The sequence below is a fragment of the Monodelphis domestica genome, chromosome 7 (genome assembly GCF_027887165.1).
Source record: "Monodelphis domestica isolate mMonDom1 chromosome 7, mMonDom1.pri, whole genome shotgun sequence".
NCBI lineage: Eukaryota > Metazoa > Chordata > Mammalia > Didelphimorphia > Didelphidae > Monodelphis > Monodelphis domestica.
Genome location: NC_077233.1, coordinates 196,094,155 through 196,107,952, shown reverse-complemented (window position 1 = coordinate 196,107,952; position 13,798 = coordinate 196,094,155). Strand labels below are relative to the sequence as shown.

The 13,798-nt window shown below is 36.9% G+C and overlaps 1 protein-coding gene across 6 annotated transcripts in view; it reads right to left on the bottom strand.

Annotated features, from left to right (window-relative positions):
- The window catches only part of TJP2 (tight junction protein 2), a 155,976-nt gene that overhangs the window by 91,579 nt on the left and 50,599 nt on the right, over nt 1-13,798 (bottom strand). The window contains exon 1 of one of the 6 annotated variants that reach the window (XM_001373773.3): nt 10,260-10,765. The exons of 4 other annotated variants lie outside the window; for them this stretch is intronic. In XM_001373773.3, the coding sequence (XP_001373810.1) occupies nt 10,260-10,319 (60 nt within the window). In that variant the 5' untranslated portion in view covers nt 10,320-10,765. Of the gene's footprint in view, nt 1-10,259; nt 10,766-13,798 lie in introns of those variants that run through there. One more of the 6 variants, XM_056806234.1, reaches the window with a different exon arrangement.

Here is a 13,798-nt window from a genome sequence, read left to right as displayed (position 1 = left end):
AGCCTGAAAAATGGAGTTGGAGTCAGGGAGGGAAGATCTCCAATGCCAAATGCCAAAAAAAAAGTCTACATGTGACACCATAGAGTAATAGAGAACCATAGAGTATGAGTGGCAGGATGAATGACATGGTTAGAGCTGAGATTTTAGATTATCACTTTGGCAGCTGTGGAGGGAGCATGCATTAGTGACTCATGACAAAAAAGACTATCCACTGCCATAGAAGGAAATAATGGAGTCTGAATACAGATTCAAGCAAACCATTTTTCATTTTTTTTTCTTCATGAGTTTTTTTCCCTAATATAAAAGATGTGTCTTTTTTCACAACATGGAAATATGTATTGTATAATGGCACATGTATAACCTATATTGTATTACCTATCATCTTGGGGAAGAGGGACAGGAGGGAAAGAATATGGATGGCAAAATATCAGAAAATAATGATTAAAAATTGTATCTATTGAGCAGCTATGTGGCTCAGTGGATTGAGAGCCAGACCTAGAGATGGGAAGTCCTAAGAATAAATCTGGCCTCAGACACTTCCTAGTTGTGTGACCCTGGGAATGTCACTTAACCCCCATTGCCTAGCCCTTAACACTCTTCTGCCTTAGAACCAATACACAGTACTGATTCTAAGATGGAAGGTAAGGGTTTAAAAAAAATTGTATCTACAAGTAATTGGGAAAAAATAGAAAAAAGAGAATGCATTGAAGTTGGAGGAGACTCAAGGCAAGGAGCTATTAAGGGTGGTGGCTATTTGAGTAGAAAGAACTGAAAAATGTTGCAGAGGCATAATTTTTTAAATGGCACTTAACTGGATATGGGAATTAGGGTTGGAAAACATGAGAAGTCAAAAAAGATTCTAGAATTCAGGGCCTCAGTAACTGGAATGATAGATGATACCCAACACCAGAACTTCTTAACTTTTGATGTTGTTCATGGACCCTTTTGGCAGTCTTTGTGAAACCTTTGGATCTCTTCTCAAAACAAGATTTTCAAATACATAAAATAAAAAATTACAAAGGAACCAACTATGCTGAAATTCAGTTATTAAAATTATTTTTAAAAGCAAGTATATAGACTGGGGTTAAGAACCTCTGCCCTGGGGGCAGCTGGGTAGCTCAGTGGATTGAGAACCAGACCTAGAGATGGGAGGTCCTAGGTTCAAATCCTCAGCCACTTCCTAGCTGTGTGACCCTGAGCAAGTCACTTGACCCCCATTGCCTAGCCCTTACCACTCTTCTGCCTTGGAGCCAATACACAGTATTGACTCCAAGACAGAAGGTAAGGGTTTAAAAAAAAAAAAAAGAACCTCTGCCCTAAACAAAACTAGAGAAATGAAGGAGAGTTATAGGTTTTGAGGAAAAGAGTAAATTCTGTTTTGGACTTGAAATTGAGATGCCCATAAGAAAACCATTTCAAAATGTCCAAAAGTCAGTTGGCAGTGGGGAACTGTAGGAGAGAAATGTAGGAGAGAGACTTGGGTGGAGATATACGAATCTCTGGAGTCAGTGGCATAAAGGTAATAATTAGACCCATGGGAAATGATTTAGTCACTAAAGAAGTAAAGAGAAAGAAAAAGACCTCGGACAGGGAGCCTAGGAGTACACCCAGTTAGGGGACAGGATGTGGATAATGATTCAACAAAAGGGTATGGGGAGTGGCCAGACAGAGAAGAGAAGGCAGAGACAGTAAGAGCAGTAAAGCCCACAGAGGAGAGAGCATCCAGGGAACAGAGGCTGTCAATAGTTTGTGAATTACTGTCACAGTTTACAACTGATTGACATTACCCTCTCCCACAACAAGGTGTTTATTTTCTCAATGGTCTTATTTAAAGGTGAATTAAAAGGAGTGAGATTCTCTGGTAGTTAAAGGCTCACACCTAACAAAAGAACTTTTTTGACTGCATTACTAGCTCTTCTACTAAGCAAAATGTCACTTTTGGCCTAGTAAAAGTTCATTCTCTTCCTTATAAGAGTTTTCCTTTGATTTACAGTAGACCTAATCTGGTGGCATTTTGGTACACCTCTCTGCCAACAGAAATTATAGTCCCTCCATATCTTCTTATCTAATGAAAATTCTGGTCCATAAATCTACAAAAGAGCTTCAATCCAAATTAACAGGAGATTTTGGAATTATCTTTTTTTCACCTCCGGCCATCTTATTTCTGGAATTGCTTTTTTTAATTTTAATTTTTTAATTCTCCCCATATATAAGCTGCTTTCATCTCCAGTTACATATTTTCTCAATAATGTCTGTTATAATAACTTAGAAGACTAATTACAGCTTATTAATTAGTACAATACAGTAAACTGGCACTCATTTGTTCAGGGTCACAGCCAATCAGAATAGGACTTAAATTCAGTTCTTCCTGACTCCGGGAAGTTCGGCCCTGGATTAGAGTCCTAACATAAAAGCTCTGTAATCATGGGCCAATCATTTAACATTCCAATATTGTTGCTGTTCAGATGTGTTCAAATGAATGTGACTCCATTTGGGTTTTCTTGACTAAGATCCTGGAGTAGCTTGCCATTTCCTTCTCCATCTCATTTTACCAAAGGGGATACTGAGACAAACAGGGGAAAGTGACTTATCCAGTGTCACCCAACAAGTATATTTGTCAGAGACCAGATTTGAATTCAGTTTTTCCAGACTCCAGGTACAAACTTCCCTACTTAACTTGTAGTTAGTACAAACTACACTACTTAACTTCTCAGTACTTCCAAGAAAAACGCAAGGTTACAAACAGATGAAGTTTGTTGTTCGTCTGAATAGGGAGAGGGAAGTTTCCACACCCAGACGTTGTTTAAATTCATGACAGAGTTCCAGACCAACACTCTTCACCCCATGTACACAAAATATGGATAAAGAGGATTTTTTGTTATGTACCATAAATATTTTTTCTAAAAGTCTTAGGAATAAATATTCCTATCTTTCTTACTCTTACAGACCAAGTAACTAGAACAAATTGTCTAATAGGATTTCTTCATCTTTTATGGAAGATTTAATAACTTAGAATGACTTATTCTTGCTAAAAACTAATTCGTGTGCCAATAAAAAGCATTTTTAAGAAGAGAATCCTCAAAAAGAACCAAATTTTCTGTGACAAAAGACTTAAAAAATGAAATACATAGCCATTTAAGTTTGTTTCTCTATCTATAACCTTCTGAAACATTACAGCACAAATAACCACATGATTCTGAAAGAACATCCCCTCAGTTATTTTCTTTTTGACTTCCCACTCAATGCCACAAACACACAACAATATTCTAAAATGGAGTAACATAGGAAATAATTGTGGTACTATTAGAAGGAATGAGAATTCATCAAAACAAATGAAGTTTACTGGGGCAAAATAACTTGCTTATGTTTGTTTCTTTGAGGGAATACTCATAAATGGGAAATGATTGAACAAATTATGGTACATGATGTGATGGAATACTGTATTGCAAGAAATGATGACACAAGATCATTTCTAAGAAACCTAGGAAGACTTCCACAAACTGAGGCAAAGTGAATTAAGTAAAACCAGAACAATTTATAAAATAATATCATAAAGATAATCAACTTTCAAAGTCTTAGTAACTCTGATCAGTACAATAACTAATCATGATTCTACCCCCCACCTCCTGACAGAAGAAAAATGATGAACTTAAATTGAGACATTTGGGGGAGCAGTGTGTGTGTATGGGGGGGGGGATCAATGTATGAACTGGTTTTGAGTATGTACATAAAAAGGATTTAGTTTTTATTTCTCAGTGGGACAAAGGGGAAGGCAATGAGAAGATGGACTTTTGTTTATTAAAAAATTTTTAAACAAAATAAAGTTTAATTTCTTAGTGTCAGAACTGGAACTAGAACCCACATCTCTCAAAAACACAGATCTTAGCAACACATTTATCAAAGATATAGATGGACATTATAATCATTTCCATTTTAGAAAAACTAAGCAAAAGGGCAGGTGAGATAGTCAAACTCTGTTCAGATAAATTGATACTTAAACTTATGTAATACCAGACAATAGTTGGATGTTTCATTGTTTTGGGAGTATAGCTAAGAAAAGAGGGTCCCTCTCTAATTAAACACAGGACTCTTGTGTATAGTAGGTACTATGTCTAACTGATGTCTAATATCTAATTCAATTTGGAGGAAGAAAAAATAGACCTACATAATTTACTTAAATACCAACCAATAGTTTATAAACTATTCATAATATTCATAATATTCATGATATAAACTATATCATAATATTCATGATATAAACTATATCATCTCCTTTGACCTCAGCTATTATGTTCTTTGACTAATAAGCAATGTGGAACTACTTGAATTTGGTCCAGAGAACTAGTTCATGTCCATGATATTTAGTTGTCATGTGATTTTGAAGAAAGTCATTTAAACACGTTAGGCTGAAATTTTCTTTTCTGTCAAATGGGTATATTAATTATTCTTTTTGCATATACATATGTATATGCATCTATAAAAACATCCTATATTTTTATATATAGATACTCATTTATATAAATGCATGTATCTCATAGGGATGTTAGAAAGGAAAGTATTTTATAAACCTTCAAGTACTACAGAAAATATGATCCAATATTGGCCGTAACTATCCTGAGAGATTGAAGGGGCAGGAACTACTTGGCATAAATATCTTAAAGCTTACATAGGTTGTGAAAGGCCCAACAAAAACACAATTCTTATTCTTTATATTTTTTCTGTTTTTTACATTTTTATTTTTCTAAATCAATTCTTAAGTCCAGGGTTTTCTCCACTATACCCTGCTGTTTTTCATAATACCTTAACTTGCTAAACCACACGGGGGATGGACAACCTAGCCCTCAACCTGGGTGTTAAAGGTCAGTTTGCAGCCTGGAACTTGACAATGCATTGTTATAGGCAATGATATTGATTTATTCCCCTAGGAAATTAACAGAAGGAGGTAAATCCAATAATGCAAAATCCAATTGATACAATTTTAATTAGATTTTATTTTTTCTACCAATGAAAATTCACTTTCTTTTCTTCTCACTCTCTTCTCTTCTTCCCCACTAAGAAAAGACCTCAGAACAATTTTCAATTTCTTCTGCATAGTTAGCAGGTGTTCTAAACAAGATTTGTAATTGCAAATCCTATCAATGAAAGATCCCAGAAGTTATTAGGAATTCTGAACCCAGAGAATGTTTTAAAAAATGAATTCACTTGCTTTCCAACCCAGAAGAGTTTCTCTTGACTAAGGCACAAAGACTAGAGTGGGAAAGTTAAGAGATTATATTAGATCTCCCTAGGTGGAGGGAATTTCTAACTGAAGATATCACAAGACCACTTCAGCAGAGATCTAGATATGGAAAATAAAGGTCAAATGCTATCAGATCCAAACCCCTCCTCCTTTTATAGATGGAGAAAGTGGAGCCCAGGGAGATTAAATGACTTGCTACTCATGCCTGCACTGCCTGTACTACTTTTGAGACTTCTCTGACTTTTTCCATCATGCCTCAGGAAATTTACTATTGAGAAAACCTCAATCCAGCATGATCCCATCAGCCATGGTGCTCCTCCCTATAACTATCTTCCCATCCCAGTGGATGGAGGGTGGTGCCACCAACTCTAAAACTTCCATTTAAAAAGGGAACTCAGAAAACAAAACAAAACTCATCTCATTTCTCATCTATAAAAACTCCTGGAGGGAAGAAATTGTCTTTCTTTCTTGTATTTATATCCCCAGAATTAGACACAGAGCCTGAGACATAATTAGTTAATAATAAATGTGCATGGGTGGATTGATTCAAGGTACCAAAAGATATTAAGAGTAGAGACTTCTGACTCAAAGTTCAGTACTCCTTCCACAATGATAGTCAATAAACATTTATGAAGTGACTACCATACACCAAGCAATATGCTATGTTACACTAACTCCCCTAAGAGGTACCATGAATTTATTCATATCAACCAGATGATAGTCTCCCCTTTCTTTAAAATATTCAAAAAGGATTTAGCATGAACCACTATTTCTCAACATCTTTTCCCTTCAACATAAATTTAATATTAAAATGCAGAATTAAGCATTTGGTCTAGTGATGAATTCTACATAGTTCCAAATTCTTACCAATTTCCTAAGTAAACTTTTAGCACTTAGTTTTTAAAGGGAGAGAATTCTACTCAATTCAAATCTGAATTTATGGAGTCAACTTATTCAATCATTTAGAAGTTCTCACATTCTTAAACCTTAAAAAAAAAGATTTGAAAAGGCTGATGGACAGAAACCTCTTATTGATGTCCAAACAATTATGGCAAAATTTGCATAAATATATGATGAATTGGGTGCAAATGTGATTTTCCACTAAAATGTAGACATTCATCTTTTTTAAACCTGAGAGCCAGAGAAGAAAATTAACAACAGCATACCAGTAAATATAGGTTGTTTCTATTTTCCAGTATATTTTATACCCTTAAAATTTTATCATTTCAACAATTTAATGAAATTTTGAAGGGAAAAAAAAACAAAGATTAATTGTGTGGAGATTCAATGGTAGCATTAAAATTTATTTCATAAGATTGGGGCCTTATTGGGGGGGCAAAGTTCCTTGGAATGATGACTTGAAATGAGAGCTTTATAAGCACCTTTAAAAAAAATACTGTATTCAGTTTGGGAAAATTAAAAATAAAGAACTAGGGCAAAAGAGATCCTCATTCTACTTTTATGTCTGCCACTTAATCCTGTGGCCAAGTGATTTTTAATTTAAACGGGTCACTTTGGAAGTTTAGATGAGTATCTCATTTTAGATAAATGCATTGATTTTCACAATAAATAATCATTTTTGTTGGAAATCATTGATGTGTTAGAATTTCATCATATAATACAACCAGGCTAAGGTGTCACAGTCATCCCAGTCTGAAATTCAAGGTCCTCCTAAAGTCAGGTCTCCAACTAGCCATATGCATCCTATACAATCTGTTCTCTAGTCTTGTCATTTATGCCCTCAAAACATCTCTCTAAATAGCCCTTATAGCTAAGAGCCTGGTACAGACCTCATCCCCTCACCCCAGAACTATTTCAATGGCTATCTCTCTCCCTCTGACTGTGTCACCACTCTCCCCCCTCCCTTTTACCCCTCACTAGTCAATATACTCCAAGTCTCACCTGTTAGTTCCAGGATCAAATATAAAATTCTGACTAGCTTTCAAAGTCCTTCATAACCTGGTCTCTTCCTAGCTTTCAAGTCTTCATATATTTTACTCCCCAATCCACACACTCTATTATTCAGGTAAATGGGGGGGAGGAGGGAGGCTCACTACCTGTTTTTCCCCTTATATAACACTCCATCAGCTATCTTTATGCACTGGCTGGCTTCCATGTCTACAATGCTCTCCATGCTCTTCCTTCCCACTTTTTTCCCTCTTGGTTTTCCTGGCTTCCTTTAAGACTTAGCTCAAATTCCACCTTCTGCAAAGATCCCTTTCTTATGTGGGAAGATAGAAACACTAACACATGATTGGTTGCACAAGAAAAGAGTTCAACAATGCTGGAAAGTAACTTGGAATTATGCTGAAATGTCTACTGACCCAGAAATCTTAATATTAGTGATATATCCCAAAGAGGCAGACAGAAATAAAGGTTTCACATGCATCACAATATTCACAGCAACACTTTTTTCGAACTAGAAGCAAAGTAAATGACTATCAGCAGGAGAATGAGAAACAAACTCTAGTACATGAATGTAATGGATAAGAAAAAGTTATCCTAACTGACACAGAGTAAAGGAAATGGGACCAGAAAAATACAGAATGGCTTTTGTTATTCAGTCATCTCAAGTGTGTCCAACTCTTTGTGATCCCACTTGGGGTTTTCTTGGCAAAGATAGTAAAGTAGTTTGCCATTTCCTTCTCTAGCTTATTTTACAGATTAAAAAACTGAGGCCAACAGTGTTAAGTGACTTGCCCAGGATCACATAGCAAGTGTCTAAGGCCAGATTTGAACTTAAGAAAATGAGTCTTCCTGACTTCAGGCCCAGGACTTCTTCATCTAGGTGCCCTGTACAAGGACTACAACAATACTCATAGGAAAAAATAAAACAAACTGGATGCTGCTTAATCATGATGACTGAGAATGGCTCTGACACAATTGAGAAAAAATATTTCCCTTCTTTGCAGAGACCGGAGATGGCACTACAAATATTGAACACTGTCAAATAGTTAATGGGCTGGTTTTATGTGAAATGTTTTCTTTTTGATTTTTTGTTACAAAGGTTATCTTTATTGAGTAGGGAAGCCGAGGGGCAGATGTGGAAATGAATAATAATGTCCATTAAAAAGAGTGATCCAGAATAAAATGCCAATGGTCTTAAGTGGTAAGTTTTTACTCACTGAAGGGGAGGGGAATCAGAGACTTCATGGAAGAGTAGGTACTTGTCTTGGAATGTAAAAGGCCAGTAGAAATCCAACAGAAATGGGGGAGGTAGTACATTTCAGTCATAAGAAGTACCATAATGGAAGACGGGAGGCAATACAAGATATGTTTGAAGGACAAAGACTGTTTCAGTTTGAAGACAGGAGGACAGTAATGTGAGATATGGCTGGCAAAGTAAAGTGGTACTAGATTGTGGAGAACTTAAAACGGCCCATACGAGGATCTGGTAAGAAAGTGGAGGCTGATTCCCAACATAATTTATATTGTTGGGCTCCCAGAATTCAGTTGACACCATATAATTTCAATATCCAAAGGAAACTGATCTTAAATCTTTGGTCAAAAGAGCCACAGGAATCCTGGGATCTAAGAAATGCTACAAAAAGTTCTGACGAAGGCAAAGACAAAATATCTAGCTGGGGCAGGGGACAAGGGACAAAAAACCTGTTTGTTAGGAGGCAATTTGGGTACTTCAAGAGTCTTATGATTTTTCCCTTCACATCGCTGCCCAGATTTTCAATTGGCCCTACCTAACCATCCCTAAATATATCAACTGCAGTGTTGGTTTCTGTGAGGTAGCAAGTTTGCTAAGCACTGTAAAGAAACCGCCAACATCACAGAGGCCAAACAGCTGCCAGAGTGTTAAAAATGTAACTAAGTTCTGAAATGAAAATAGAGGCAAAGGGCTGTATATTCCATTACCAAACCCTGGAGCTAACCACTCCCAAATTCCTGAACATTTTAAGAAAAAAAAAAGACTATAATAGAGATCCCAAACTACTCACCACTGAGTATCAAGATGACCAAGGAAGTAGTCATGCTCTGTCATATCTCAAACCTAGGTTATGTGGTCTTAGCTTCCACTGAGGCTCAATACACTTTTCTGGTTTGAAATTTCTGGGTCTTAATTTAGCAATTTACATTTATAAAACAGCTTTCTGGCAAAGACCTATTGGTGCTTAGCTGAGAACTTTTAGTTTCAAGTAATAAGTTTTAAAACATAAGAAAGAGAAAGAAAATTTTGGAGGGAGGGAGGGAGGGAGGGAGGGAGGGAGGGAGGGAGGAAGGAAGGAAGGAAGGAAGGAAGGAAGGAAGGAAGGAAGGAAGGAAGGAAGGAAGAAAAAAGGCTGACTTGACAATAGATTGCCCATAAAGCATTCAAGTGCTCAAAGGATTAATGCAAGGGTACAGAAGTGTTTATTTCTTGATCCAACACACGGTGCTTGCTAAATTCCACCCCTAGCCCTCTTCAAAACAATTTGGATTTATTTCAAAAGCAACCTTTTATGGGAGCGTCGTTTTAAAGAGACAGAGTGGTTTCAAACACCTTTCTGTTTAAAGGTATTGACAGCATAACCTACTTAAAATATCCATTTGACTTTATACACCCTCCCACCCCTTTTGAGAACTGGATATAAACTGAGCACAACTGAAGGTACTTAAGGAGTACTCTCTTCCCCAGAACGCTATCCAAGCGGCCGTGATTCAAGGTAAAGTTTTTCTAGTCTCTGTGCAGAGTGGAGTGAGGCAGAATTTTATCGTTGAGCTAAGACTAGCATAGGGAAAGGAGGAAAACGGAGTCTTAGGGAGAAGAGTAGCAGTAGCAATCCTAAAGTCAAGAGTGGTTTGTAGTAACCAATGGTTTTGCCTCCGGGAAGACAGAACTTCCATTTTCCTAACCGGGGTCTGCTGAAGATTTTGCACGTTTCCTAACAAACACCTCCAGCCTCAGCCACCTGTGGAGCAGCTAAGGCAGAGACCAGAGAATTAAATCCACCCCTCAACAAGTCGGTCTGAGCCTCTTCGCGTAGGCGCCTAGCCCTGGGCCCAGCCCCAACAAACACAAGATACTCACGGGGACCCAAGCTGACAGCTCCCTCCGGTAGGGAAACAACCGGTCTCCTTTCACGGGCATGTTGAATTTCGGGGGGAAGGAACGGGGTAATCCTCGTCCCCCCCGCCACCCCAACTCCCCTTTTAGCAGGGTGTCAGTACTAATAATGCAAAGCGTCCGCTCTTCTTTTTGATCTCCAACTTAATATTCCGCACCACCAACGGGTGAGCTCCAACCCTCTTAAAAAACTGAGATTTCCAAGTACGCGGGGATCCACCCCAGACCCCTCCTCCCACCACAGTGTTAACCCCACTGAACCCACAAGGAAACTAACTCCGAAACATTCCTGCGGCAGAGTTCCCGGGCAACATTCTAATAGAATTCTACCAACTGCTAGAAAGGGGAGGAGAGTGACTAATGAATCACATGATTCACCAGGTGTGAGTCAAATAGGACTCTGCTTCTGTCTATTGGGTAACTTAACTCTGCTGAAGAGGAACGGGCTTGGCGGGGGAGAAAGACTGAAGAGAGTGAAGTAATATGAATTCCAATCTTTCCCTTTCTCCCCCTTTCGGAGTTTTGTTGGTTCGCTCCTAGGGGAAACTCAGCTAAGAGATCTCATTTAGAAAAGCTAGCGCAAACCGAGGAGATAAGCAGGAAGACTGGCCAGCTCCCAAGCCAGGTCATTGTTCTGCTGGCTTTAAATTGGAAGGGGTTAAGCCAAAGTCCAAGAGATAAGTGCAGGGAAGTAAATTTGGAAAGTATATTCCAGAAAATGATGCGGTCACCTTCCTCAGTGAGAAAAGTCATCGAAAACAGAAAAAGGAATAACAATTATTTATTATATCACCGAATAGCTAATTTGACTTGAAAAGAAGGGATCATTTCATATCATTCTCAAAGAAATCAGCCTTATCACATAGTCCAAAATATACCATTTAATTTGAAAAAAGTTTGTAGTAATAACTAATATATGTAAATAAATGCATTTATACTTAAACTTTGATGTTTGTAAAATAGAAAGTACCAAAATAGTAACAATAAATTGTGTATACTCAGAAGGTTCTGCCATGCTGCTTTGTCAACTGCCATCATTCTTTTTGTCTTCCCACCAACACAAAATCCCACAAAAAAAAGCTATATCATCCTTCAAAAAATGTAACTTGAAAGGCTGTAGTGCTCACTCAGTGGATGGTTTATAAATGTTTGTTGAATGAATGGATGGTTTTTATATTTTTGAATTTTTATAACATCTTAAACTAATCGAGGTGGCCTTAGTCTTCACTGTGACATCACTACTATGAGTCTTTTTAAAAGAACTTTTTGTCAGGCTCTAACAACTGATTAATTATGACTAACCCTTAATCTAGGTGTAACATGTTGAGTTAATATCTAAGATAACAACTGTAGAAAAAGAAAGGTCTGGTCCACCTTGCTTGCTTTGCCTCCATCCTCTAATTGGAAGCCAAAAGTTCAAAGTAGGCTTTCAAGGAAAAGGTAAAAGTGTAATTTTCCTCATCTGACAAGATACAGATGTTGGGCTTCTCTGAGGAATTGCTTCACTTCCTGCGGAATCCAAACATGCTTGGCAGTTTAGGAAGAAAAACAAGTCCAACAGACTCCTCTTCTGAAGTGTTACTCTTCTAGTTTCCTCTTAAATAAGAGTCCACACCCAAAAATAAAATTTACTGTAATGTATATCTTTCAAAGTAACTTAGGCTTTTTAAATTAGACATTTTGATTGTAATTTCTGATATGATGTCATTCTACCAAAACCAGGTGCCTCTCTAAAACCCCACATTTCCCAACCTAGTAGTAATAAGAGTGATAGACTATTTGAATAGACCAGTAGTTGATAGAGTTCATACCATAGAATTTGAAGGAAAAGACTACAAAATATTGTCATCATATCTATTTTTCTCTCCTTATAATAGACAGATATTTTTGTTAAATTTCTGTCACCTTTTCATTATACATTTATATTATTGTACATGGACTGTAAGCCAGTCAATAAATATTTATTAAGAAATGGGAAAACTAGGACATTAATACACTGTTGGTAGAGTTGTGAACTCATCCAACAATTCTGGAAAGCAATTTGGAACTATGCACAAAGGGCTTTAAAACTGTGCTTTGACCCATCAATACCACTACTAAGCCAAGGAGAATTTTTTAAAAAGGAAAAGGACTGATATGTATGAAAATATTTACAACTCTTTTTGTAGTAAACAAAGAACTGGAGATAATGGGAATGCCAATCAACTGAAGAATGGCCAAACAAGTTGTGGTATATGATTATGATGGAATACTATTGTGCTATAAGCAATGAAAAGCAAGAGGGTTTTGTAAAAAACTTGTTAAGACTTGTATGAACTGAGGCAAAAGTAAAGTGAATAGCACCAGGAGAGCACTGTACACAGTAACAGCAATATTGTATACTGATCAAATGTGAATGGTTTAACTATTCTTGCCAATACAATGATCCAAGACTGAAGGACTTAGGATGAAAAATGCTATCCACCTCCAGAGAAAGATGTAATGGAATCTGAATGAGGATCACAACCATACTGTTTTAACTTTCTTTATTTTTCTTGGTTTGGGGATTTGTAGTTTTTTGTTCTGTTTTCTTTCACAGTACAATTAATATAAAAATGTTTTGCATGACTGTACATGCATAACCTATATCAAATTGCTTTTCAATGACAAGGGGGAGGGAAAGGAGATAATTTAGAACTCCTTAAAATTTTTTTAAAAATTTTACATGTAATTGGAAAAGAATAAAAAATTAAAATATTTATTAAGTACCTACTATGTGCCAGTACTATGCCAAGTGCTAAGAATACAAACAAAGGTAAAAAAGTCCTTTCTCTAGAGGAGCTAGTAATCAATTGGGTAAAACATGAATAACTATATACAAACAAACTCTATTCACTTCAGGGCAGGGTTTTATTTTTAGTGTATTTGTAATCACTGAATGCTATAGATAGGAGAGTAAGGATTTGAGGGATTAGGAATTCATCAGAAATTAAACTGGTATATTTATCAGAAGATGATACTAGTAATTCATAGTTCCAGACAGAGGATGAATTGTAGTTGACCTTTATACTTGGTATAAAGTAAAGATTTACTAGACAAATTAATACATTATAACTAGCCTAGCTGGAGGACAAGAAAGTTTCCCTAAGAGAAAAACTTGAAGGATCCTCAAGCATGTTAGAAATAAAACTCTTGGTCCTGTTTCCTCTAGGTGCCTGTTTATCTTTTATAAAAACGAGGTTGGCTGAACTCTACTCTAGGAGTCTCTGAAACTCTGGTCCTGGGTACTTCCATCAGAAGATATGGATATTGCTTTTAAAAAATAATTAAGTCTTTAGAACTTTGAGCCGCAAAGAGACTGTACTTTGATCCTTTCAGACAATTGTGAGGGGAGGATGGTGTTTATTTTTTGTTTGGAAATTCAGAATTTGGCCAGGTCTTGAAATTCTTAAGAGTTTTAGAGAGTAGCCTCAGGTTCTGTGATTAAATGACTGGCCCAAAGTCACATGGCCAGTAAGAATCAG